General features: G+C 46.7%; 1 protein-coding gene across 2 annotated transcripts in view; it reads right to left on the bottom strand.

The window, feature by feature from the left end:
• POC1A (POC1 centriolar protein A) overlaps positions 1–12545 on the bottom strand; it is a 61006-nt gene extending 48461 nt beyond the window's left edge. Inside the window, exons 1-5 of one of the 2 annotated variants that reach the window (XM_030458707.1) lie at positions 12470–12545; positions 10607–10674; positions 3520–3629; positions 1412–1496; positions 150–321 (exon numbers count right to left, since the gene is read on the bottom strand). In XM_030458707.1, the coding sequence (XP_030314567.1) occupies positions 150–321; positions 1412–1496; positions 3520–3528 (266 nt within the window). In that variant the 5' untranslated portion in view covers positions 3529–3629; positions 10607–10674; positions 12470–12545. Of the gene's footprint in view, positions 1–149; positions 322–1411; positions 1497–2919; positions 3079–3519; positions 3630–10606; positions 10675–12469 lie in introns of those variants that run through there. The other variant, XM_030458706.1, reaches the window with a different exon arrangement.
• Positions 12546–26912: the final 14367 nt, after the last annotated feature.

A 26912-nucleotide genomic window follows, 5' to 3' on the forward strand; every position in this document is an offset into this window, starting at 1 on the left:
CCAACACACCATTTAAGTTCAATTTTCACATCACATTCCAGTTCTTTCCTAAAGTTTATGCATAAACAGACCCCAGTCTCATGGCTGCAGAACCACTATCAAGAAGCAAGAAGCCCAACCCATAGTTAAAACACAGAACAGCTACTTACATGCTGGGAATCCACAAACGGACTGTTTTGTCTCTAGAGCCTGAAGCCACCAGGTGACCAGAAGGGGAAAACTGAACACACATCACGGCGTCTTTGTGGCCCACAAAGCGATAGGCTCTCACCTGAGGTTTCATACTCCAGATCATCAGGCATGAATCCATTGAGCCACTCACTAAAATTAACAAAATTTGCATTAATTCTCCTTCAATTACACTTCAAAAATACTTTTCATGCTCAATTCACCCTCACAGCTCCCAGCAATCTCAAGCACGTTGTCCTTTGAGCTTCACCAATGTATCACACACTGTGTTTAATTTGTAATTCAAGTAAGACACAGTCACACGCTGGCTTGGGGTGACAACCCTACTTCCAGGAGTCAGAAATCTGAACATTAGTCATGACTACACCAAGTCATCTTCTGGCAGAGGTATTGAGGTGCAATACCCTCAGGATTGGTGTTTAAAAATTTAAGGAAAATAATGCTCTGAGCTCTCTCAAGTGCTTTACTCTGGTACTGCTTGCATGTGATGTGTTGGCAATGACCATGACTGGACTGGCAAGTAACCTAAGGGAATAAAAAGACCAAGTCCAGTAGGTTTGGTTGAATTTTTGGGGAGTGGAAACAGGGAAAAAGAACTGCAGAGTCACATGAGAGTCAAGTTCACATGACTGACCTAGCAGTACTAAGAAAAAAAAGTATATTAAAATATATTCCTTTTCTTACCTGATCTCATTCACTAAAAATACTGAGAGCAACACTTCCGTGGACTTCATGGAGGCAAAGGTCCCTGAACTACTTCTGAAAGGCCATTCAGAAGCAATGCTACATCACACTCTGAGCACCCCTGCAAAACTGAGACCTGCACTCCCTGGATAAAGTTGTAGGGATACACAAACAGGATCATGGACAAAGAGCAGAGCAAACTCTTGCTCTGCAATCAAGCAAAGCAGCAAGTGGAAAGGAAAAGAGAGCAGACAACGATAAAAACAGCAGGGAAGGAAAAGGCCCAAGACAAGTTGGATTCATTCTCATTTCCTTGCAGCTTCCAGACTGCTGTGTAGGTTGCAAGATCCAGAACAGGATTACACTACCTGCTAGGCTGCTGCATTTCAATTTATCCATGCACCCACTGCCTAACACATCTATTGCCTCAAACTTTGCTCTTGTAGAGCTCAGTACCACCACTGCTCCTGGCATCTAACCATAGGAGAGAAGATGCTTCTGTATAATCAGACCACCATAACACTAAGAAACAATTTACCCAATTGTTTTTTATTGACACTGAAGTCCACGCTAGTGATGGCATCTCTGTGGCCTTTGAAGTGTCTCTCCAGGGATGGATCTTCCTAAAAGACAAAAATGTTCAGACACTACAGATTAAGAACCATCTTTGCCCAATAAAATCACCTTATTTCTTTCACAAGCTAACCAAGCCATACGTTCCTACTACAAAAAACCATGAAGAAATATCAACATTGTGCAACACAAAATGCAAATTTCACACATATCAACACATTTTAAGAGGCAAGTTAACAAAGGTGATAATAACCTGCCTGATCAATTTTACAACATGCTGATGGTCCAGGGACCCCAAAGCTGACTTTGGAACAGACCATTCATGTCAGTTATCACCTGAGCAGCTCATCAAGCTCAGCTTTGCCCTGACAGCTACTCATCTCAGCCAGGGGTAGCCAAGAGGCCAGTGTTTGCACTGATGGGACAAATCTGCAAGACTTAACACTGCTGCTGAAACAAACAGGTAGAATCAGAGCTGCAGCAAAACAGATACCCACTGCTGTTTCTCCACATCCATCCCTACACAGCACCTTGCTGCTAAGGCCAAACAAAGCCAGAAGCCAGGCAAAACAAACAACCAAAAAAAGCCAAACGAAACCAGACAATAACACACTAAGAGAGTCATTGAAAACTGAAAACTGAACAGCTGAAAACTGTTCAGACTTCAGAACAGGCTGATCAGCCTTCAATCCCTGCTCTCATACACACAGTCTCTTTCTCCCTGGCAACATTCACCACTGACTGCTCCTCCTCAGGAGCTGACCACAGTCCCAGCCTGCTCAGCCGAGCACCCAGCCCCAAAAGCACAAGGCTGACAACCCCCCCCATATCACCCAGCCCCAACCTCCTCAGACCCAGAGCTCCCCCACCTGTAGCAGCCTAGATGGGCTCCCACACACAAACACTGACCAACCCCATCTGCAACAGCATCCCAAAATGCAGTGCTGCCCCGAGTTCTGCCCTCATTCGCCCCCCAGCCCCAACCACATTGGACCCACAGCACACCCCCAGCAGCACGACCCTTCCCTTCAACACAGAACTGCCCCACCACCATCCCAAAGCCCCTCATGCCTTCCCCCACACAGCCCCAGCAGCACCAGACCCTCCCGCGCAGCCTGACACCCAGCGCACCAGGGACTCCCTCCTTCCCCTCGCTCCTCAGCAGAGCTCCAACAGCCATGGGCCCACCCCCCATGGAACCCCAAGCCCAGGGATCCCAAGCGCAGTGCCAGGCTCTCTCAAATCTCCCCCCGTCCCCAAAGGCCGCAGTCACCCCTCCAGCCCCCTCCAGCCCCCTCCCAGACACCCGGGCCTCCTCGGACCAGGCCCCAGCGGCCCTCTCAGCCTTTCCTCTCTCAGCGACACCAAACCCCGGGGTCGCAGCAGACCCAGAGCCTTCCCCCCTCTCAGCCCCGTCCCAGCAGCATTAAAAAATCCTCCGGCCGCAGCAGTCCCCAGCGCTCTCCCCCTCACCAGGACACCGGCGGCCATGACGCCTCCCGCGCTCCGCAGTTGAGTTTCGGCGCCTCCCGCGGCCGTGGCAACGGTTCCGCCCTTCAACGGGCGGCGGCGCCGGACCTGAAGGGGCGGGGCTGCCCCCTCAGGCGGCAGCCATGACGGGTCCGGGAGCGGGGTCACTCCATAGGCTGGAGCTGGTTCTCCTCATCCTTAAATTAAAAATTTAAATTAAATTAAATTGTTTGTTATCGCTGACTGCCCCGTTAACTCTCTGTCTCTGTCCCGGGAGTGCCTGGGACCGAGAAGACACCTTCCTCCCTCAGAGGCAGCCACTCTGCCCGCAGAGATCCCGGATCTATAAACCTGAGGCATTTGCAGCGTTTCCTCCTCTGTTGCCAAATCTGGCATTTGGCTATCAGCTTTTTTTTTTTTTTCTCTCTGCACAGAACACAATAAAAATGCTAAAAAGACGCCCAAGGTGCTAAAGAAGCCTTGTACAACCCATTTTAGAGAAGTCAGAAATGTGTTGTGGTTGCACATCCACTTATAAAAGCAGGAAATGGGAACATTTGCATTTATTGAAACATCCCCCTGCCCCCCAAAAACCCAACCCACCTTCTCCATAATGCACTTGCAGTGGATGTGGTGGCCAAGTCCCCAGCCCCGGGGTGTGACTGCCAAAGGAACCGGCAGCCCAGGGGTGAGACATCCATACCTGCAGCAGTCTAGAACCAATACCAAAAGAAAATGAATTAAAGAAAAATCACGCCAAGGTCTTTGGGAAAAAAGAAAAGAAAAAAAGAAAGAAGGAAAAAAAAGAAAGAAGAATGAAAAGAAGAAAAAAAGGGGGGAAAAAAAAAGAAAAAAGAAAAAAGAAAAAAAAAACCCAGAAAAAAATAAAAAAGAAGAAAAAAGAAAAATGGAAAAAATTAAGAAGCAAAAAGAAAAATGGAAAAAATTTTAAAAAGAAAAAAAAACCAGGAATAAAAGAACAGGAAAAAAAAATTAAGAAGGGCCCTCAGGAGCAACAGGCACACATCAGGTTCTGTGGTGGAGAGGACAGAGTTTTGAGATAGCCCAGTTCAGCCAGGGCAGTTCCGTGGCTTTAATGTTTCCTCTTGTTCTTTAGGGGTTTCAGCCAGACAGACAGCGGAGCTCAAACCTGCATGCATGTCTTGGGAGTGCCAAAAAGTCCAGCAAAGGCTGAAGTATTGGCCCTGCACGGAGGAGCAGCCAGGCACCTCTTTCTCTGATGAAGATGAGATTTTGGAAGGGGAAATGGTCTGTGCAAGCAGGCAGCTGGTAGGAGTGGTAGCCACATCACCCCCATGGTTCTGTCTGATCTGCAGAGTGAGGTCCTGGACTTTGGATATTTTGGGTCAAACATTTTTTTTTCCAGGTTGTAGTCTTAAAAGCTAAGGCCAAATGTGATCCCAGCATCTGAATGAACATCTTTGTGGCATCTTTTCTATCTGCCCTGGGTTTGGGCAGGATGGCATTTTCCCATCCCTCATAAACCTGGTCCCTGGGAGCCACCCCCCTCCCACCGCCCCAGCCAGGGGGAAGGACCCGACCCCACCTGCTGCCACCCTGCCACCGGCAGCAGCCCGGTGTCACCCCCACCCCTTGCAGGGGGACAGGGCAAGGAGTGACTCCTGCTTTTCTTCGCATGGCCACCCGAGGGCAGGCTGAGGCTTTTGGCAGCCCGCAGTTTTCTGAAGACCCAGACATGAGCAGGGAAACTGGATAAAACGCAACATGGCTCTGTTTCAGATGAAATACGCCGAAGGAGTCAGCTTTTGTTAGGACCCCCGGAGCTCCGGGGTGGAAGTGAGACTCTGTCAAATGCCACTTCCCAGCTTCCAGCCCAGACATCATACAGGAATTCTCAGCAAGTCCTTCCTTGGGGATTATTTGTATGGACATGAATCAGGAAGAGAGAAGTCCCAGGATCTGTCACAGTGACAGAACATTGCCAGCCCTGCTGTCCCTGCAAGGCACTCGCAGCCACGCTGGGGCAGGAAGCATCAGACCCACCCAGAATTCAGGTGGCTCGTTTCTGCACGAAATTTCAGGTAACCTTTGTCTGCAAGCCTAATTCAGAAAGTTCTGAGCTTCTCACTGAAGTGATTAAGTCTAAGTTTAGCAACTAAACTGAATGTTTACCACTTGTGCATCACAACCCCCAGTTCTCACGCATCCTGTTAATATTTAAACTGCTGAGCACACCACTCTCAATACAACTTTTGCAGTTTTAAGAAAATGCCAACTGGGGGACAGTGCACGAGGCTTCAGAAAGATTCCACGAGACTTTTCCTAGAAAAGCTGAGGTTCTTAGCAAGAAGGAAGAAGTATTTGCTCTCTACAGAGGAAGCACCAAGGAATGTGCAGTTGGTCAGGGCAATGTGCACCAGCTAAGGTAGAACCAGCAACCACACTGAGGTCTCAAGTCACCAGGAGACTGATGTCCCCATGACCACCATGATTCCAGCATGAGTCCTCCACAGCTGCTTTATGTCCCATCCCAATAAACCCTACAGAGGCAGAGGCCTTGAGCAACCAACTCTGCAATGCTGTGCTACATGTCAGCTCAACCACCTGGGGTGGGACAACCATCCTGCTACTGCACTGCTTTCCATCCAGAGAGTACAGCAGCAATGAGGGAAGCCCTTAGGCAGCACAGAGAGAACCAGGTCCACCAAGGAGCTCAGCTGATGACAAGGAAATGGTCCCATTGCCTCCATGAGCAGGTGCTGCTTCACATCAGTGGAAGATGTAGCTTGCTGCCACATCAGTGATTTTCTGCTTCCAATTACTTCATCCTCCCATTTGTGGCTGAAACTACTTATTTATAGACCACAATTTTCCTCTCCCACCTGCCTTTGTGCTTATTTTCCTTCCTTATGAAGTTAAGAAAAAGATATGAGAAAAAAAAAGTCCTCCAATAAATCTCTCACTGACCTAAATGCAAATTAGTTCAAGCAAATTCAGAGCGCTTTGATCCTATGTAAGTAAGAGGGGAAAGGGGAGAGAAACAGGCTCTGCTGCTATCAGAATGCATCTTTACTGCAGCATAACTAGACAATGAAGCAAAAGCCACTGGAGTTTAAAGAGGAAGCTCAGCCAAAGGTCACCTGGCTGTCCTAGGTGCTTGTTATCAGAGCCTTGAAAAGACGGAAGAAGGTGATAATAGATTATTATAGCAACAACTGGAAAAAGCTGATAGAGCCAAGGGAGCCCATCACTCCTCCTCAGCATGCAGGGGTGCTCCACTGCTCTAAAGCAAAGGGTTAGCAGAGCCTGGGCTCTGAGTCTGTCTCAGATCCAAAGCATATAGAAGGCAGAGAGCCAGAAAGCTCCCTGTAAATGGCCATACCAGATCTTATTTGCTGCTTTGTCTTTGCAGGTGATCTGAGTGGCTTTCACTGCTCATCCATATAGCTGAAGTAGTGAGGGGAAGGGTGACAAGAGGACAGAGACATACTGACAAGACATATCCTGGAGCACCAGAGGAATACACTGCTCCTGGCAAGCTGGATCCAGCAGCAGCATCTGCTTTCTTGGCATCTCCAGTGTCCTCTCTAACCACTTACATTGGTTCTAGTGTCTTAAATCACTGTTAGATCTTCAAATCTGTTATGTGAACATAGATCAAGTTCACCTTTGACATATGTCCCAGTACAGGTGGCCCCAGACTCAGAGCTCTTTCTTCTGGACTCATGGACCTCTTTTGTCCATGGGTTTCTCCCTCTGCAGCATGAATAAGCCCTCTCTTCCCCACTTTACAGGCTAACCCACAACTCCTTGGCTCCAGAGGCATTTTTGTTTTGTTGAAATTTAGGTGCTAGCCAAACAAGCAGAGTCTCTCTGCTGCTCTTGCTGACCAAGGGCAGGTGGCTGCTTTCAGTCCTTAAACTTTCTCTGTTGCCTGCAGGGGTGAGCAGAGTTCAGACTTCACTGAACTCACAATTGCATCAACCCAGAACCCAAAGAGCACAGACACCTGTAGTAGGAAAATGCTGAGTTCACAGTAGTGAAGCAGAGACCTTTGGGTGATGGAGTCCCCCACTGGTGATGCACCCAGCATCCACACCCAGCAGGGGCATGGCCACACAGCCATTTCCAAGTGGCTGGCCAGAGGGGGTAACACTGCACAGCACCACCCACCTAATAAACCAGAGAGGTGTTAAGCAGCCTGAACAGTGCTACAGGAGCATGCAGAGAGTTCTTCATCTTGCTCTGTTAGGCTGGTTTCCAGTTAAAGCTGATCACACTGGGCTGGATCACATTTGGCCTTAGCTTTTAAGACTATAATCTTGGAAAAAAAAAATGTTTGGCCCAAAATATCCAAAGTCCAGGACCTCACTCTGCAGATTAGAGGAGAATATTGGTTTGTCTGTGCTAAAGGGCATTGAGTTTCTGAGCAAAGTAACATGGGAATAGCCAAAAGGATACAGATACAGAAAGGCATCAAGCAGAGTGGGCAGGAGGATGCAGAGCTTTCCACAGAGACAGCTGTTGACAGCACTGAGCTTGGTCAGCACACAACTGTCTCTTCCTTTCTTGTTTTCCTCTATGCTCCCAGTGGTCTTTAACCTCCTGGAGACCCAGCATGATTGTCTGCTCACCATTCCTGCAGGTTAAGGAGGGGAATGACAAATCAACATGTCCAGGGCTGACCACAGATCTAAACCAAGTATCTCTTGCATTTACTGTCCTTACATGCCAAAGGGAAAGATGCACCAGTTTGCAACATTAAGTCTGTAGCATCCATCTAACCCTTTCTCCTACAGCTTCCTTCTCCTCTCTGAACAGCCTTGTGAGTTACCAAAGCCAGACCCTTCTGCAGTAAATTTCACTGCACTGGGAGACAGCAGAACTTCATATTTTCAAGGCAGACAGAACCATGAAGGTGATGTAGCCACTGCCCACCACTCCCACCAGCTGCCTGCTTGCACAGATCATTTCCCCTTCCAAAATCTCATCATCAGAGAAAGAGGTGCCTGGCTGCTCCTCTGTGCAGGGCCAACAGAAGCTCAGCCTTTGCTGGACTTTTGGCACTCCCAAGACACAGGTGCAGGTTTGAGCTCCACTGTCTGTCTTGCTGAAACTCCTAAAGAACAAGTGGAAACATTAAAGCCACAGAACTAGGTAAGAGCAGTGTTTCCCACTGTCTAAACAGAAGAGGACAACTGGAAAAGGTTTACTGTCCAGACAGTTAATTACTAATAAAATTTGGCTGCCTTTATTACTAACTCTTCTAGGCTCTATTTCTTACCAACTCTATTAAACCCTATTTATTTCCCCCTCTATTAGGCTCTGGTCACTCTGTCCAGCCCCTCATCACCTACAGCCACAGGAAGAGAAGAAGGAGATTTCAGGTGGTGCTGGCTCTCTTTAAACCCATTCACTCACATCTGGACTCGGGCTTTCTTCAGCAACCATTGCTCTTGCCAAGCAGATTTGGACCTGCCAAACACCAGACAAGGGCTGACTGGTACCAGCTGGTGTGAACTACAGATTCTTATGGGACATTCTCAGATGTTAACACGGTGCCCATGCCACAGGGCAGTTACCTGGCAGAAAGGAGAAATTTCTGAAGAGCCTTTGTTGCTTTTTCACTCCCAGAGCCAGTGGTGGTGGGGTTCAGAAAAGAGAAGTCAATAAAGCTGTGCTGAACAGCTGTACGCCATGAGAAGAGCTTGCTGTATCTAGCTGCATCCAGGAGTGGGTCCACAGGGAGGACTGGGGACTTCTGCAGCTTTGGGCATCTCAATGCCCCCCATTTCTGAAGTTTTTGTGATTGTGAGAAGCATCTTACAAGCCTAGGCTGCACATTCTTTAAAAGCCAAGCAAAATACTCCCATCTCTAAACACTGCTGGAGTCCACAGCTGTAATTTCTAGTCTCCTCAGGCACTAATGGTATTTTTGCTCCATGAGAACCCTAAGGTGAAAGATCAACCACTCTCAGAGGAGCCCAGCACACAGCTCAGCCCAGCCCAGCAGACCAGGACAGTCAAGCTGTGCCTGATATAGGTTGTCATAAACTTCGTCACAGCCACCAGGCACCCCTGTGCTCCAGGCACGTGGTGCTGTGATGTGCTCTGACCTTTAAGAGTGCTCCCTCCCTGGCACTGGCTGCATTGTGCCCTCAAGCCCTGGAGGAGTTTTGACTGGGAGGAAGACATTTTGCCCTTTGCTTCCTGTATTTTACAAGAAAGAGAAGGGGGTACATGAAATAATTTGCCCTGAAATATCCTCTCTGGATTTGGAGAACTTGCAACAGTTTTTCCTGAGCCAGCTTTACATGTTTGACATAAACTATACTGACCCAGGCACTACCACAATACTGATAAAGCTCCTTCAGGCCAGCATTTAAAGATTTGTGAACGAGAACTCCTCATATGCCCGGAGATCTGTCATGCAGATGGAAAAGCTCCTTGGTAGCAAACTAACCTTTCAAAAGGGCTATGCATACTTCTGCCAACAAGGGGAAAGTGCTTCCCTTGTTGGAACACACTGCAGCAAGCCTTTGCATGGCATAAACTCTTTTCATGCCAGCAGGATCAATGCAAAGGACCCATCTATGGTACCTGGTATCTGAGCTCCCACTTCTCTCTCTTTTCTCTCTCTCTCTTGCAGCCTAGTGTGAGGCAGGTTGGCTGTAGCATTTTGCCAGCTCTGTAACAGGGGAAGCTATTTCTAAGGTGACAGAGACCCAGCAGACAGCTGAGAGCCCAGAACAACCCCTGAGCTCACCTTGTTAGCAGTCCTGGCTTACTGTTCCTTCCCAATCTGTGCTAAGCATTGGCTGAGTTTGGAAGCTGTGCTAAAAGCAGGTTTGCTGCTATCGTGCCAATGAAGAGAGAGCTTGTCAGCAGAGGGAGATTCACCAGAGGCAGGACAAGGGAGCAGCACGAACGTTACTGTACAGTTTTTCTGCTATAGAATAGTTTAAGTGTGAGTCCTTCAAAATGCCATAATAGAGTTTTAACATGCATTTAACTGCATTCAGTACTGGGAAATGGAAGGAGCAGAGGGTATTTCACTGTTCAGCTTCAAACTTTTACAAATGGATGTGAATCATCCACCGAAAACATAGATTCAACTAACAAGCCAGTTCCTAACATGTTCTGACCCTTGAAAAGGATCTGTATTTAGCATTTGGCTTTCACTTTATCTCCAGAAAATCTTCTGCAATTTAGGCTTGCTCTGGGGGTGAAGCTCACCAAGTGTTCCCACAAGCAAGCACCATGCAGTTGCTGACAGTGGGTCCAAGACTTCAGGGTGGAGAGGCAGGACTCAGCAGTGATTGCACACACCTCTCCCAACTTTGTTTCAGAAAGTGACCTGTTCCTTTTTCTCCTGCAAAAGCAGAAAGGGGAAGAAAGGAACTAGTTGTCACAAGGAGTTAAAAAAAAGATAGATGCTAGAGCTGCAGAGAGTTTGAGATGTGCTGCTTTGAGATATCCTGAGGTGTCAGAGAAGTCACTGTCCCCTGAAGTACCTCGAGCCTTCTCAGAAGAATGTATTTCCCAGAGGTCACCTAGCCCTGGTTTTCTTGGTCAGATGTACTCCCTCTTTTGGAAAACAAAGACATTCCTCTGCCTCTGCCTTTCAGTTCAATGCCAAGTCCACAAGGCACCTGATAAATAAACCAAGCCTTATCAAGACAGAGAACATTCTTGTCTATTACTGTACCTTGACCCACTGTATGAGATCTTTTTTATCAGCTCCAGGAGATGCAGGCAGCAGCTGGAATCCAGGATCTATGGGAGGAAAGAACACCATATCAAGTGTTTTAAAATATAGAAATATCAGAAAGGACAGACTTGAACCAAGTGAGGCAGACAAAGCCCATGGCACCTGCCAGGAGAATGAGCAATGCAAACAGTGGATGCCTGAGTCTGAAGTAGAGATTTTTTTTCCCAGTCACAGGAGAGGAATATGTTTTAAGTAGCTGGCTTTTGGCCTCCTGCTTTGCTTACTCTTCCAAAGAGAAAACCAAAAGTGATGCCATACCTGGCTTCACTGAAGCTTCACTGAAGCACAGAAAGAAGCATCTGGGAAGGGAAGGCAGAACATATCAAAGTCCTGACCAGCCTAAAGGGAGACTCACACAAACCTCCTGCTCAGCCTGGTATGGGATAGTTATCTATACAGTCTGATACCACAGCCAAATGGAAAATATCTGCTGAGCTTTGGGATGCTCCAAGTAGCCAGGAGGAGAGCAAGGGGAATATCATACTCCACTGTTCCTAACAGACTCCTTGTTTTCTTGAATAACCAGTGCTTCACAGAAGGACCAAACCCTCAGTTTGAGCAGGCTCCACAGCCTCCACCATAGCCACATTCATACTTACACCAGCTCAAGAGCCTCATAGCTACTGCCCAGTTTTCAATCTCATGATAACTTTTAACATGTGCAAGTAGAAGCAGAAGAGCAGAATGAGGAAGTGATCCACTGAAACTTGTCTTTTGTGAGGGACTTCCCTGGAGGACTAGTGTGAGAAAGGCACTGCCTGCCCAGAGAAGTGCTGCACTAAGTGCTGGAGAATGGCCAAGCACTGGTTACAGCTGGGTGCTTTGTTCACAGGTGACTCCACCTCTGCCAAATGCAGGCAGTGGCTGAACACTTGTCATAATTAGGGCTGAGGTGTCAGGCCACTTGTTTCCAATGCCTGCTATTTTAATTACGTGTCTCTCAGTATTTTGTATTCACCTGAAGAGAGCCAGTGTCCAACTTCAGAAGGCAGGAGACCTGGATGCAAAGAGCTTCCAGTGTGTTGCTTTCCTTGTGCCCAGGAATGGTCCCCAGCACAAACCTAGGTGCACCACAATGCACCTAGAAGGCAGAGGAGAAGGACCCCCCCTTGCTAAGGAAACTTCTTGAACAATTATGATGGGCAGAATTTAGTTCTGTCAGTTTACTCCAAGGACACTTTTCCATCAACAAACATTTCTTAGAAATTGCAGAGGCACAGTAAGGGACTGGACAGGGAGGAACAGGCTATTTCATCTGCAACTGTCTTGACCTCCAGGGAGAAACCTTCCAGCACAACATACTTATACCATGACAAAAGATGTCAGAAATACACACTGTTGACATTACAGGATACATAAGCCAAAATGAAACCTTATGCCTTGCAAACTGTGAGCTGTAAAGACGAGCAAGTCTTATGGCAGTGTGATGTTATCCTAGAGTTTAGAGGGCAGGAGAGTGCAGCTTATATTGAACAAACAATGCTAATTTATTTCAAGGATATTCACTTCCATATATTAAAGAAATGGTTAAATCATTGCCAAGCTCTGGATCTAAACGAAACAAATTCATAATAGAGTTAGGCAGGTCAACACAGATCAGGTTGACCAGCACATTTATGTCCTGGGCTGTATCCTCTGGCTCAGGGGATTGCCAGGAACATAGTGCCCACCAGCACCTTCCCTTAGTGTCTGCTGCTAGTTGGGTGGATGTTTGGTTTGACTTGCTCATTACATACAGTCAACCAAGACTCAAGTGTCTGAGGCCCAATTTTGCTTACAAAATTGCAAACAAATCCTCACCTGGTGGTGTGGAATTGTACAGCCTTGTTTCTCAAAGTGTCTCATATGCTTAGTTCTTCCTTTTCTCTCGTCTCGGCCACCACCTCCGAAAAGATCAGACACCTCCACACAGGGCTCCTCTGCTTCTTGTTTGTAAAGTATTACAACACACTGTACACACAAGCAGTGTAACTTCCAACGAAACAGACGTCTTAGATAAATCCCCAGGATTAGTCACATTGGTGTTGCAATCATTGGTGTCATGGATAAAAATGGCCCAAAGAAGAAGAGTAGAGACAATCTTCCACTATGAGTTATTCACATTAGTTATAAACAAAGACTCCCAACTCTCTTGTGCTAGCCCAGCAGCTACTTGTGTCTACCTGTTGTTTGTTATCTTAGCTCAGAACCATGCTAGAGCAGATCCTCTGTCACACCTCTGGAGTGGGCTGCCTTGTTCTTACAACTTCAATCAAACAGAAAAGCCATGATTTTACTGCAAGTGCTCTATAAAAGTTTCTTGCACATTTCCTTGCTGCTGTAAGATACACCCTCATCTCACCTCCACATGATATAATTATAAGGTAAAGATTCCTGGTGCCAATCACACCATAAACTCTTACCTAGGTCAATGTCCTTGTTCAGTGTGGTGCTGCACCAGACACTGTCTCTGAACCATGGTTGCTGCTCAGCTGGTGACATTGACACTCACAATGCATGCTCTGAGCTTAGGCTGTGGAGAGAAGACTTAAAAATAAACCAATAAATCACTCATAAACTCATCAAATTGTTTTAATTTAAACATATTTTGTACAGCCCCTCTCCTTCCTAAGTGAAATACAGCTGTGTAGATGTGATGCTCTTGCAGCTTTTGACCTAATGCTTTTATGCAGTAGAGGAGGCTGGAAGAGGATACATAGTCCACATGTGCTAAACCACCTTTGCAACAGGAAAATTAAACCCTTTACATAGGAAAAGCAACCACAGTCAAGTCATTGGCCTACAGCAATAGGTCTGGTGGGCAAACTGAGATGTCTGGCTAGTGGGTGACTACTTACTGAGGTTGTGCAACTACTCTGACTCTGCTCTGCAAGCACAGCCTGTGTCCAAACACCAGTGCTGGTGACAGTGTTACCCTCTATTGATACCATTTGCGTGCATTTTGTAAATAAACAGTGACTCATAACTGATAGGCTTGGAGAAACCCAGGGCAGGGGTTATAATACAGGTGAACTCATCACCTTCTAATTTGTCCAAAGATATCAGTGTACGTAGTGGGACTGCCTGCAGCAGGGTAACTCCAGAGAGGAAGCAAACCTAGATGCAGATACCAAACACTCCTGCCTGTGCTTGCAGTGAGCAGTGCCTTGCCTGAGGCAGTCCCACAGCAGCACAGGTTCACTCCAGTAGCCCACACAGGGCAGGCATTCACCCAGGCATTCAGTTTAACTGGCAGCAGCAGCTTTGACCCATCAGGATATCCCACAGAGATGGATATTTGCCCTCACCCAAAAGCACCTCTTCCCCCAGCACTGCACTGTTCATGCCTTCCCAGCCTCCAAGAGGACTACACTTAATTGGCAGTGGGCAAAGGTTAAAAAGTACAGAAGATACTGGACAGACATTAATGCTTAACCTTTGTCTGCCTTACACTACTGGCAACTACTCGCAGGCAATCCAGAAATTGTTTCCACTCACTTGGCTTCCAATCTGTGAGCAACTGCATATCCTCTGCCATGCAGGGAGCTCCAGCAACAGGCAGACCTAAGGAAACCTGGTTCCTCATGGACTTAGTATTCGGATAATTAGTTTCTGCGTGTTTGATTTTTTGTTTTTCCCTTATGGCTACTGTGGTTCAACTCTGCTACAGCCTCTTCTTGGTCACTGTATTGTAAGGTTTCTAGCCACTGGCTATGTGGTTTCAGAGTTCCCTTAGAAACCTTTAAAAGCTTTACTGCTCTTTGAGGTTTTCACTGAACTCAAGCATGGCCACCAGGTTCAAACCCACTGGCAGGCAATCAGCACAACCACAGTACAACTGGGTGCCATCATGAAGTTCATCTTAAAATAGATGAAAAAGAGAGCCAACAGGGAATCAGCTAATAGCCAAGCAAAAATTCTTTAAAAAGCAACAGTATTGCAGTATCAAATCTGAACAAGCATTATAGAAACTACAATTCTAGTTTGTAGCCTTGTTTCCTGAATCTAAAGTTCAGATACATCCTGAACTTCCAAACCAAACAGCTTGAACAGTCATGACCCAGCAACCAGATCTTCAGCCCTGAATGCCCAGACAGTAGGGAAGCTCTTCAGTTCAAATCTGCTGTCTTGTTCTCTCACAAACAGTAGGCAGCCACAAGTGCCTAGCATGAACTCTCCTGTCACAAGAGGAGAGTTGGTCCTTTATCCTTGTAGCCCATCACCCTGCAGGACTGCCTGGTACCACTGGAGAAGCAGTAGCTGTGTGTAAATGGATGTCTGATTCATGCTGGGACACTGGTCTATTTTCTTGTCCCCCCCAGACAATCTCACCCAGCACAAGAGAGCTATAAAGCCAGTTCCCTGCATGGTCCCACTCCAAGCTGCAGTGGCCACACTGGGCTGAGCAACCAGAGATGTCAGTGTCTGGCTGGAGGCTGTGATCCTTAAGGCTTTGTCTGGTAGTACTTAAGCTCTCTCATTCTTTTAGATGAAGGCTTTAGTGGGAGGGTATCCTTCCTGCTTTACTTGGCAGTGTCTGAAAATACCACATGAGCAGGGTGACACTGCAGGGACAGAGGCTCCTAGGATCTGTTTGCAGGCTTCAGAACGAAGAGCAGACTATTAGTTTGAGCTTCCAGTGGCCTCACCCTGCCTCCTCACCTCCATTGACATGCATCCAGAGGCACACAGTCCTCTTCCCATCCTTCCCCTCTTGCCTGGCAGGGCCCAGCTGTTCTCCTCACTTCCTCACTGGGCAGCCCAGGTCTGGACTGGGACCACTGCACCACCCCAGAAGTGGCAGCCAGGATCTGAGTGCTGGCAGGGCAGGGTCATGCAGGAAAGAGCAACCTGGGCTGCAGGAAGCTCACTGCAGCACGAACAGCAAAGATGGTTTATTCCTTCAAACACCCTCTACTTTAAGATTAATTCAAATACAAGTTGTGTGATTCATATGATAACTGAAGCTTGCAAGATGAGTACCTGGTGAGGTGGCTACTTACTAGCAGCCCTGATTATTATTCAAGACCCAGGCTGGTGTTTAAAGACCCTCCATGTCCCAGTACAGCTCTTCCACTACCCACATAGTTCAGGAACATCTGAGGCTACAGTAACTGTTAAACTGGTATCCTGTGGTTTGGGTGGAAATCTGCATTAAACAATATCAAGACTTATCTTGAGATGAGCTAAGCCAGGTGGAGCAAATGGGATATGTGCTCTCGCAACAGAAAGTTGTGCAGAGCCCCAGGCTAGCCAGAGTGTTGCTGATGCCTCCGTCTCAAAAAGTCAGGCCCAGGGGCTGCCTAAGCTCATCTCTTATCCAGAATAACACCAGAAATTTCTCAAAGAGGTGAAAGAATGGCAGCCTGCCTACATAGGTCTCAACCTGCCCTCCAATACCTCAGGACAGGTTTGTATCTGGACAGTAACACCCATCACTCCCTTAGGAAAGCATCACCATTCGTTACAACACCAGCTTGCTTTGTTTTTCGTTTTAAGAACCTAAGTTAGAGGCTTCATCTTGCTAAATTTATGACCTCACCAGCTTCTGAAGACAATGAGACACATATAATTAAATTCAGTTAATCAGTGGCTAAAATTATTTTTTCACAGACAAATCATCCTTTAGTTAGTTCCACAATTTCATGGCAACAAGCCCCAGACAGGCCGGAGATGTTGGGAATGGGAGGTTCTCCCCAGTCACCACACAAGACATACCATTCCTGGGTAGCTATTTCTTACCACCAATCATGCTGGGAATAGCCCTGTCCCCTGTGAAACAGTGCATTCAATTTATAATAAACACAAAAAGAGAAAAAAATAGAGCAGCCTTGACAAGATCTGCTTGACTCACCCCTGCTGCTGTGTTTAATGTTGTTGGAGAATTGCTCCATGCAGGGAGCAATTTAGAAAAAGCTTGATTTGGAAAAGCTTGTGATGAGGAAAGCTCATCTGCTTTTCTTTAGAGCAGCTGTGTGCCTGCCCACGACAGATGCACTTGGCACGTCCATGGTGATGGCTCATGCATACTGAAGGAGCAACTCATTCAATAGCCACACATTTATGAGACAGTTTCTAATCAAACTCTTCCTCCAAGCAAAGATAACAGGCTCTCCTCGACATTCTCACCACAAATACATGACAGCTCCAGCACTCTGCTGTCTCTAGCACACAGCAGCCTCGTTGTACAAGGACCCACCAAGCTGACATGACAATCCCAGCCTCGGGGCATCCATCCACTGATCCAGTGTCTAACTCAGAAAATCTAGTGCTAGGAATTTACCCTGATCCTACATCTTTTCTGTGATACACTGGCAGATCGCATGGCAGTGCCTCCAGCTAAGCCACATTCCCGCTTCCCTGGCTTCTTCATGCTCTGCTCCATGTGGGTGCACAAAGCATGGGAGATGTCTTCTTACTGTAGGTGAAAAAATGTCATTCTGTTCCAAATTTCATTGCTGTACTGCTTCCTACACTGACTCCTCTCCAGACTGCTGCAGTCTGTTGAGACAAGGAGGACTGCCCACCCTCAGGTTAGACAGCAGGAGAACTGGGTCTGTGGGGGGATCTTTCTGTCTTAAACTGAAAACATCAAGATCAAGACACTGAAGAGGGAGAACAGTCCAGTCACAGACAGATATCTAGCCAGCACAGCAGATGCTGGTACAAAGCAAAGGCTGCAGAAAGCAAGTACAACTAAAACAAACAGGCAGCTTTGCAAGAACCTGTATTCTTGGAAAAGATCAGTTGCACCTTTGAGCACAAGAGTCTGTGCCATTCCAGGTGCCTCCAGCAACTGGGGCAGCTTTACTCAGGCTTAGCAGGGGTGAACAAAGTGACAGCACAAGTGACCATTGAGGGCTTGCTCAGCCAGCCCTGCTACAGCAAGCAGTGTCACAGCCATCATGGGGACCTGGGGAAGGGAGCCAGAAAACAGCAAGGAGGTGCAGGGCAATCTGCTTACTGCACAATCCATCTCCCCATACACCTCTTCATTGCCAGGGATGCAGCATATTGAAATCTCATTTCCTAAGGTGGCACATAATGAGACTATGTTGTCTCACCTTGCTTGCTAGCTGTGATTCTAGCTTCTCCTGTCAAGCCTGGCAGTCTCAAAACCATCAGATTTTTATGCGTTTTGAAGGAAAAGAGAAATTCCTCAGTGAGCAGGTAGAGAAGAGGGCCATGTTTGTGCTGCTAAGGAAAGGCTGCTGCTCCCTGCCTGCCTGCTGGCTGGCCAGCACACACACACACACACACTTCCCCAACCACAGCGTCTCCAGCCCAGCTGATACTTAGGGGATTTGGGGGACCATCAGGGATAGTGAGGCATATTAACAGTTATTGCATCTGAAGTGAGTATGAGGGAAGTCAGAACCTGTTGTTCACAGAGCAGTTTGTCCTTGCTTAGATTACAGTCCAGAGTTTATCCTAAGGGCTTTCTCAGTGGGTACTACAAGATGTCAGTCCTGTTACAAATTAGAGCAGCCCCAGGGCAATGGCACTGGCATGACACTGAGAAGAATTTTGGTTCAGGTCCCAGTTTTACTTTTGGTATCCAGAGGTATATGCTTGTTCTTGTGTCCCTTTTGTACCCCTAGTGGGTCAGTCTTACCTGCTCCTCTAGCAAAAATGGCACAGGTCTCCCCTGGGCAGACACACAACCAAGGTGAGACCAGCAAAGACAGCATCCTAATTACCAAAATGAAGCCCAAGAAAGTCATTAAAGGACAAACAACCCCTGATAGCTCAAGTTAAGTCCATTTTCTATCTTAACTCTGTTTCTCTTCCAGAGTTTCCCCTCTCTGACTGTTCTGCCCATGGTGGGTGGCTGAAAGACAGACCATGCCTTGGGCCACCTCCCCCAGGAACAACTTTCCCTGCTTTTCCAGAAGGAGATGCTCAGTGGAGGAGCCCTGATAGATTTCTCCTACTTTTGAAATTGTTTTTTTCCTTCCAGTTGATGATGACCTACATAATGAGCAGGTCACTGGAACATAAGAGATGCTTTCTGAGGCAGAGGAGAAAAGCCAAGCAGTTCCCCCCCCCGCTGTGCATGCTTCTGAGGACAAAGTGAAGCACTGTTTCCCAGAGGTCCCACCCAACAGCCTCCTTCAGGCTCTTCCTGTCTGAAATCAGCAGGAGCTGCTGAGATCCCGCTGGGGACATGATCAGACCCTGAGCAAAACATCAGGCTAGTTAAGGACCGGCTCTATGGGGAACTTAGGGGACCTTCAGGAACACAAACCCTCCTCATGGGAACAGTAAACGTGACTGTGCAGCTCGTGTGCAGGGCTGTGAGCCCTGTGACCAGGCTGCCTGAGAGCCAATCCACCAGGCAAGGAGAGCTCCCATCAAACAAGCAGCAAGTCCCTGTGGTGCAGCCCCTCCCCAGCCCCAGTCAAGATTCAGTCATCCCCAGCTGGAAGAGTGCCCTACCTGAGAATCTGGCAGGCAAGAAGCAGGGTTAGGAGAGTCTGAACTTAATTTACTTCTCAAGTTCTAACCATTTCTGCTTCATTATAGGAGCATTCTTAAAGGCTTGCCACAATAAAGCACAAACTGGAAATGAGGAAGATTTGAGCAGCCAAGAGAAGAGAGATCCTGGGATATCTTCTCAGCATCGGCATAGTTAAGATGTGGCAGCACAGAATCAGGCTGGCTCAAGATGTCTCTAGCACCATCCCTTCTAATCTTGCAGCTGATCTCTCCCCATCTTCAGCTCCTGTCTCAAACTAGAGATAACACTGTGAAAGATGTAGGCCAGCACATCTAATCCCCACACTGATGGGTGCACTGCAAGCAGGGAGCAGCTATCTGCCCAAGGGAAAGGCAATTATCTATTAGAGAAATTAATGTAACCTGATCCTGCCTGAGGCTCCGACTCAGAGGGATACACAGAGGAAGTAACCAGAGCAGACAAGGGTGAGAAACTCTCTCAAACAGCCTGATGGCTCAGAGAGCTCCAGAAACAATAGGGCAAGTCTGGTAACTAGGTCACAGTTATGACCCTTAATTAATCCTGAAAAGCCCCCATCTGCCATGGGGAACATGACAGATAAGGTAGCTCATTAAGCCCAGAAGCAAGCTAGGGGTTTAATGCCAGACCCCAGAGGTTTGGGAACAAAATTCCATTTGGCAGCAGCAACTGCTTTACCCAGCCTGCTCTCTGCCAAGCTTTCAGCCAGCAGACACACCAGGCTCTTCCCATCTCCTCCTGGGAAGTGACAGAAGCCCAGAGCCTGCTCACTAGCCACTGCCCAAACCCCACTGGCATAAACCATGAAACAGGAGACAGATAGGACCAGGGTTTGCAGCAGAGGAGCCACACCAAATCCTAGTGGTCAGCTGAGACCCAGCTCCCTGTGCTGAGCTTCACCCCAAACCCTGCTATTTTTCCCCACACTCCTCTGTGCCAGGGTGTGCTATCCTGACTCACTTCTTCCCCTGACTCCTCTGGGAGAAGCTGAGAGGTCCCAGATTCTCCATGTGTGCTTCCTCAGCTTGCACTGAGGGTTACAGTACCGAGCCCTGAGACATGGCTGGTGAAAAGGGGCATCAAGGTCCGTAGAGAAAAGGCCCTGACACTGCAGCTGAAGTGAGGAGAGGTGGTGTGCCAGCAGGACCAGTGTATTCATCTGGCAAAAAGAGCTATACCTGTGCATGACAGCAGAGAGCCTGCCTGGCAGTGGGGTGGCAGCCACTGGCTGAGGGCAAGAGCATGGATGGCTGACACTGGGGAGAACAGTCTAGGTCCATGGGATCTACCCAGGCTTCTAAGGCTCCCTGTGTTTTGCATCTACACATGATCCTATGGATGTGTTAATCTGTGTATATCCACTGGTGACAGGGAGATAAGCTGAGATAATGTTGATTGGGTTTTCAAACCCTGCTTCTGATACCTGAGCAATTAAAAAGCAGCCACCATCAGCAAAAATGACAAAACCTAACAGCGCTCCTGAGGACTTTGCACAGAGAAGGAGCATTAAAAATAGTTCTTTCAAGGGTGGGACACATGACTAATAAATCCTAAACTGGCAATTGTTGGGAGATGGGGGCAGATTAGTACTAAAGCCATATCTCCAGGGACCCTTATTAGGGTGTCAGTTGTGCTCTCTACCACCCCCAACAGCAATGTGTTCAGCAACACACAGAGCTGACAGCACGCCAGGGAACAGACAGGACTCCAGACAATTAAACCAGGGCAAGTAGCAAGAAGAGCTGCTGAGTAAACATAAAACAGTATTTCTGCCCAAGAAAATGATGAATAGCAGAGCAATTATACCCCAGGCATATGAACCATCACCATACACGTGCACTGTTCTCCTGCATCCAAGTGCAGGTGGGTGAGGGGCTGCACCAACACGAGATCACTCCATGAAAACTGGGTCACTGGCTACCAAGCCCAAGAGACAGTGCAAGGACTATGGGAAGGATGTGCTGAAATCACTTCTTCCAATTAAGACACAAGCTTAGGAAGCAGCTCTTGTTTATTTTTTCTTGCAATTGGAGCTTTAAATCTCAATTACTTGCTCAAAATCTCATCGTCCTTCATGGTACATGTATCTTGACAGGGTTTTTGCTACGAAGGAGACAAGGTAGTTTTGGGGATAAGGCTGAAGCAAACCTAGTACAGAGAGCACAAGCAGACTGGAACAATCTACAGTTTTCCAAATCCAAAGGCTCTCAAGAGAACCCAGACCTTGCCCCCTTCATTCACCCACAGAAGAGCAGCACACTTGTTTGCTGTGCCAGGCATCAGCCTCCTCTGTCCCTCCTCCAGCCAAAGTGACAGACCAGACACTGCTAAAGCCCTGAAGACCCTTCTGGATTTCAGCACAAGATAGTGCAAGGAACCCCAGGGTTTGGAAACTTTCACATATTAGAGTTCTTGCCTCCTGTTTTATGTTGAAGTGGTAGCTACCCCACCCTCCACTACAGGGTCTCATTCCTGATGCAGGTTGGACAGAGTGAGTCTGCTTTCTTTTTTCGAGCCCAGCCTAGCAGGTGTGTATTGTCCAGCATGACACCTCTTCCCAAAACTGCTTCATCCAAGACATTGTTGCCTCACAAAATGCAGTTTAGCAAAAACCCCTTACCTCACACCCACTCAGACACAGAGATTGCTCAGCACACTCCATCAGAGGCAGAATTAACCTTTAAGTAGTGAACAGGTAGGGAAAAACATAGCAAGGCAACCCAGCCATCTCTCTGCTGCTTAAACACTGAAATAATACATGGCAGCTGTGCTGTGTTTGCAGAGTTCAAAATGTCAAACAACAGAAATGCATAACTGTCATCAGGTTTGGGGGGAAAAAGTTCAGCCTCTGCTTAAACCTGAGCATCCCAGCAATAGCCTTGTGCAGTGGAGTTAATCTGAAAGTTTGCTGGTATTACTGATGGCTGGAGAGAATAAATTACCCTTCATCCCAGATTATCTCTCCAGGTAGAGCCACCACCTCCCCATACCACATTCTCTCAGGGCTCAGTGCTTTCTATGTGATCAATCATCCTCCTCAGTGCTAAGAGGGGAAGGGGGGGTCTAAGAAACAGCCTCTGTCCCAATAGTGAATCATTTTTTTTAATTAACACATTATCAAATTTTACACCAGAAACAAGATGTAACTTTTTGAGAACATGAAGCCTGAATTGCTTTTTTCAAGCAAAACTTTGAAGGAGAAACTTGTCAAGACTAGATGTCTTTAAAAATAAAAATTAGAAGTACTTAAAAAAACCCCAAACCACCACAACTACACTCTTGTTATCCTAGGAGTTTGTGGGATGGATGCAGGATTTTTTTGGCATAGTGCTGCAACTTGTAAGTCTGAATAGACAAGGTTTTCTGATGCATATCAAAGCTTTGGAAAATTAGAAGAGCTCTATATAAAACCACAACACATGGGTCAATCACATGATCCATTCCTAATGCTAAGCCAGCAATAACCCACTGCTCTTCCTTGGTTTGCTTTGTCAATTTGACATGAGGAACCAGACACAAAAGAGAGTGACTTAACCTCAGGTTTGTATTTTTGCTATTTCCATCTTAATTTCTCAGCCAATCCCTATCAAGTCAATATTTGTACTTCAACCTCTTTTTTTAGGTCATTTCCTAGAATCAGATTTTAGCTTCTTCACCCAGGGCTGGGATAACATGCACTTCCAAGAGAAAGCATGTGCATTTTGGCTGATTAAGTGGAGAGATTCCTGGAAGAAGACATTAGATAGTCCAGGTTCTTCACCACATCTCCTGAAGATACAAGAACACATTAAACCTTTTCCAACCATTACCACAACCCCAAGCCACCACCTGACAAGATTAGGTGTTCTCAGCACAGAGTCAGGGACAACTCACTCCTTTGAGTCCTCCAGCTCCATAGATCTTAGCTGGAATAGTATTCAAAGCAGTTCCAAAACCATCAGGTCAGATAAACTACATGCAGAAAAGGCTGCCTGTGGAGTCACAGTACCCCAAGTAACCTCCCATCCCAACTGATCTGGCTGGTCCTCACTTACACTCCTCCTGGTACTGCCTGTGCTGCTTAGCAGGCATAAAAGTAAAGCCCAGAGCTTGGCATGGCTTGGGCTGTTTGTAACAATGCAAACAGAGCACTTGCCAGCTCTTTGAAGAGTTCAGCACAATGGAATGGAAGCCTCATACACTTGTATAACCTGAAAATGTCACAGAATTTCTCTAGTCTGCATCTCTCAAGTTCAGATTTGGAGATACAATGTGCTAATTTCCTCCCTCAATATTTCAGCACTGTCCCACTCTTCCCTCTTGCTGACACTCCTCTCATTTTCATACCTTATTAACACCCTCTAACTTTATCTAGAATCTGTGGAGCATGAGAGGGAATCATACATCTTGCACCTCAAAAGGTTAAGCAACAAGAGCTATTGCAAAACATCACAGCAAACTCCATGGGCAGAACACACCAACACTTCCACCAGGGGACAGGAAGATGTGCAGAGGAAGGAGCTGGACTCCGAGGAGGCTGCACCTCACCCTTACAGCTTTCTGTTGTTACTTAGAGCTTTCTGCTGTGGCCCACAGGCTATGGTGTTATGCAGACTCTCCTCCCACTCCCAGGACTTGTTTGGCACCGTGATGTTTTGTAGCCCCTGTTACCACACACCATCAATACTATTTTCACATCTAGAACATCTCCTCTTAGACTTAAGGCATTCATCTGCTCTGCTGCTTGGCCACTTCCCTCTCAACCCTTCACATGGCTTCTTTCAAGAAGCTAATTCAAACTGACTATACAACTACAGCAACTCATAATAACTAACAACTAATTCTTTGAAGTTTCCCTGAGCATTTCTGGAAACAATAAAAGATCAAAACTGCTTTACACTCCCTCTGCTTATTGCTTTCTTTCTCCAAGATAGTTCTTAAGACTGTCTCAAGACAAGAAATATCTAATGCTATAGAATAGCTGGATAAGGAGGAAAGACACCTGGATAACAGAAGAATCCTGTTGCCTCACTGGGTGCATGGTATTAACACCCACACAGAATTTCCCAGCTTGGGTCTAGTCAGGAGAGGGAATTTCCCCCACCTTCTCACATCATCAGCAGTTATTTCATTCTGAAATGCTTCTTTTTCTCTGTATTTCACTGTAATACGAATCCTTACAGAAGAAATTAAAATCCTGGATGTGTGAGAGAAGAATAGGCTTTTTTTGAAACAAACCACACCAGCTAACCTTGCTTGTGGGTGTACTGTACCTAAAACAGACACTTCAAGGTGACAGCCTTTTGGAATCCCAACATTTACACCTCCCTGAAAGACATCAGAGATTATTAGGATTTCACAGGATGCCTTTATCCCTATTTCCAGGCCAAAAAGGCAATCTTATTTCTATTACTACACCTGGGAAAAGAAAGGTGGTGTGTTCATCTGTGTACTAACTAAAAACCTGTCTAGTCAGGGAATCTCTATTTTGACAAACAAAACCACATTTTTTTTTACAAAGGATTTAACTTACTGTGTCAAACTGAGTCTGGGGTAACTGGGGAGGAGTGAGGGTACTTGAATGGGCTACTGCCTTGTAAGATGTTCGTAGCAGGCCCTTGGAGAAATCCTCAGAGAGAGGATTTTCTTTGTTGTGGTTTAACCTCTGTAGGCAGCTAAATCCCAAAGAGTGATTTGCTCACTCTCCCCTAGTAAGATGGGGCAAAGAATCAGAAGGAATAAAGTGCAAAAACTTGTGGTTAAGATAAAGACAGTTTAATAATTAAAAAGGGAGGAAAAAAACAATGAAGAAAGAAAAAATATCACCAAGCCCAAGAAAAATAAGTGATGCAAAAGAACAATTGCTCACCCAGACAGCCCCTGAGCAACAGCAGCTCTGGCCCAGCTCAACCCCCACCCCTGGGGTTTTATTGCTGAGTTTGGTATCCTCTGGTGTGGGATATCTCTGGTCAGGTGGGGATGTCCCATCCCAACAGACTATTTGCTGGCAGGTCAGAAAAGCCCTTGACACTGTGTAGGCACTGTTCAGCAATGACTAAAACATCCCTGTGTTATCAACACTATTTTCATCACAAATCCAAAACATAGCCTTGTCCAAGCTGCTAGGAAGGAAATTAACTCTATCCCAGTCAAAACCAGTGCATTTTTACAGGGGCAGAAGGAGAGAATATGGTATGCCCTTGAATTCTAGAAGTCTTCTGCTTAACAGAAAGGTCCTAACATTGACACTGCTTTAAAAGAGACAACCCATAGGCTCCAGAACAGCAGTTTTCACTGCTAGGGGTCAATTTCTTGTTTTCAAGGACTTTTACAATCGTGTCTCTGCTCTGCCTTCCACTTTTCTGCCAATGTCTGTGCTAAGACAGATTGGAGCAGCAACAGGAACCGACTTAGAGCTACCATGTGTAGCAAAGATGCTTTACTACATAAACACAGCTCTGAAGCTAGAGCTCCCTGTAACTGGAGTTTCCAGAAACTGCTCCTCCCTGCATAGGAAGGACAGCTGACAGAGGACAGAAAGAAGTGAATGCCTTTTCTTTGTCTCATTTCAAATGCTCCAGGCTTAGGAAGACACCCAAGTTAAGTCCTTTACTCACCCTCTCACACGTTCACGCAAGGAGCACTCAGCTTCACTTCAAGGTACTCTTGCTCTCTGCTAACTACATGGAGAGTTCAGGCTCCTAGAACAGATACAGAAGGTGGTATCTCTGAGTAGCTAATGAGGAGAAATGAGAGCCAAGACGTGCAAGAACAATGACAGGCTGAAGGCCAGCGATAATCCTAAGTAAGTAAAAATATATTGGTTGGACCCTACTGGTTCTTTCCATGAGGAGGTAAATTGTGACTGAGAGAAGCAAACAAGGATGTGAATGCAAATCATTGCAAGCAAGAGAGAGCTGGCAGTAGCTGGAAGGACTCATGTATAATTTTCTGCCATGTGCGGCACAAAGCAAGACAAACTCGAGGATGCGAGAGAAAATAAAGACTGTTGTGTGATCTTCCACATCTGAAGCAACTGGAGGGATGTCAAGGACATATTCTGCAATCAAGATAAAGGACTGCTGAGTGTGTTAATCAGATGGGCTGTAGAGCCCTGCAACAGCCCTGGAGTGGGAGTGGTGCCCTTCAGCAGAGGGCATGAGGGTGGCAACAGTTTCTGCTGTCCCCACCGAGCATGAGTCACATCACTGACACCCCTGTCACAGCACATTGCCATGAGACCAAACTCCTCTGCACCAATGGGCAGCACTGGGGGCCTCCCCAGATGGACAAAAGCATCCTGATGCAACAGCCCCATGAATGGTAGTTCATGAATTTTAAAAGATACCCATCACACTGGGAAGAAAAACTCTGTGTTTGTTTGCATGAGGTGGGGTAAGAAGCTTGCCTGGCCTGTGCCTGTGAAACAGGGGTGCTGCTCTGCCACTCTGCAACAGGTCCCATGGGACTCAGCATCCATTCAAATTCTCTGCTGATTAGAGGGACCTAAAAAGAAATGAGATTTCCTTTTCTGTGATGTAAAGAAGCCAACTGAATCCAAAGGAGGAAAATCTGCTAAAGAAATTCCGCATGGGAAGAATTTTCACTATGCAGCTACTATCACAGCCCACGAATTTTGCCTTAAAAGGTAAACTAAGTTCTCTCTAAAAACTTCTTCTCTCAGGACTGGAGGTGGAAGTTCTCAGATCTGAGCCTGGAATTTGAGTCTGGATTAAATCCAATGGTCAGGATCACATCCACTCCCTTGGAAAATTTGGATCTCAATATAGACAGTGGCTTGGGCAT

The sequence above is a fragment of the Calypte anna genome, chromosome 12, assembly GCF_003957555.1.
Source record: "Calypte anna isolate BGI_N300 chromosome 12, bCalAnn1_v1.p, whole genome shotgun sequence".
Classification (NCBI taxonomy): Eukaryota; Metazoa; Chordata; class Aves; order Apodiformes; family Trochilidae; genus Calypte; species Calypte anna.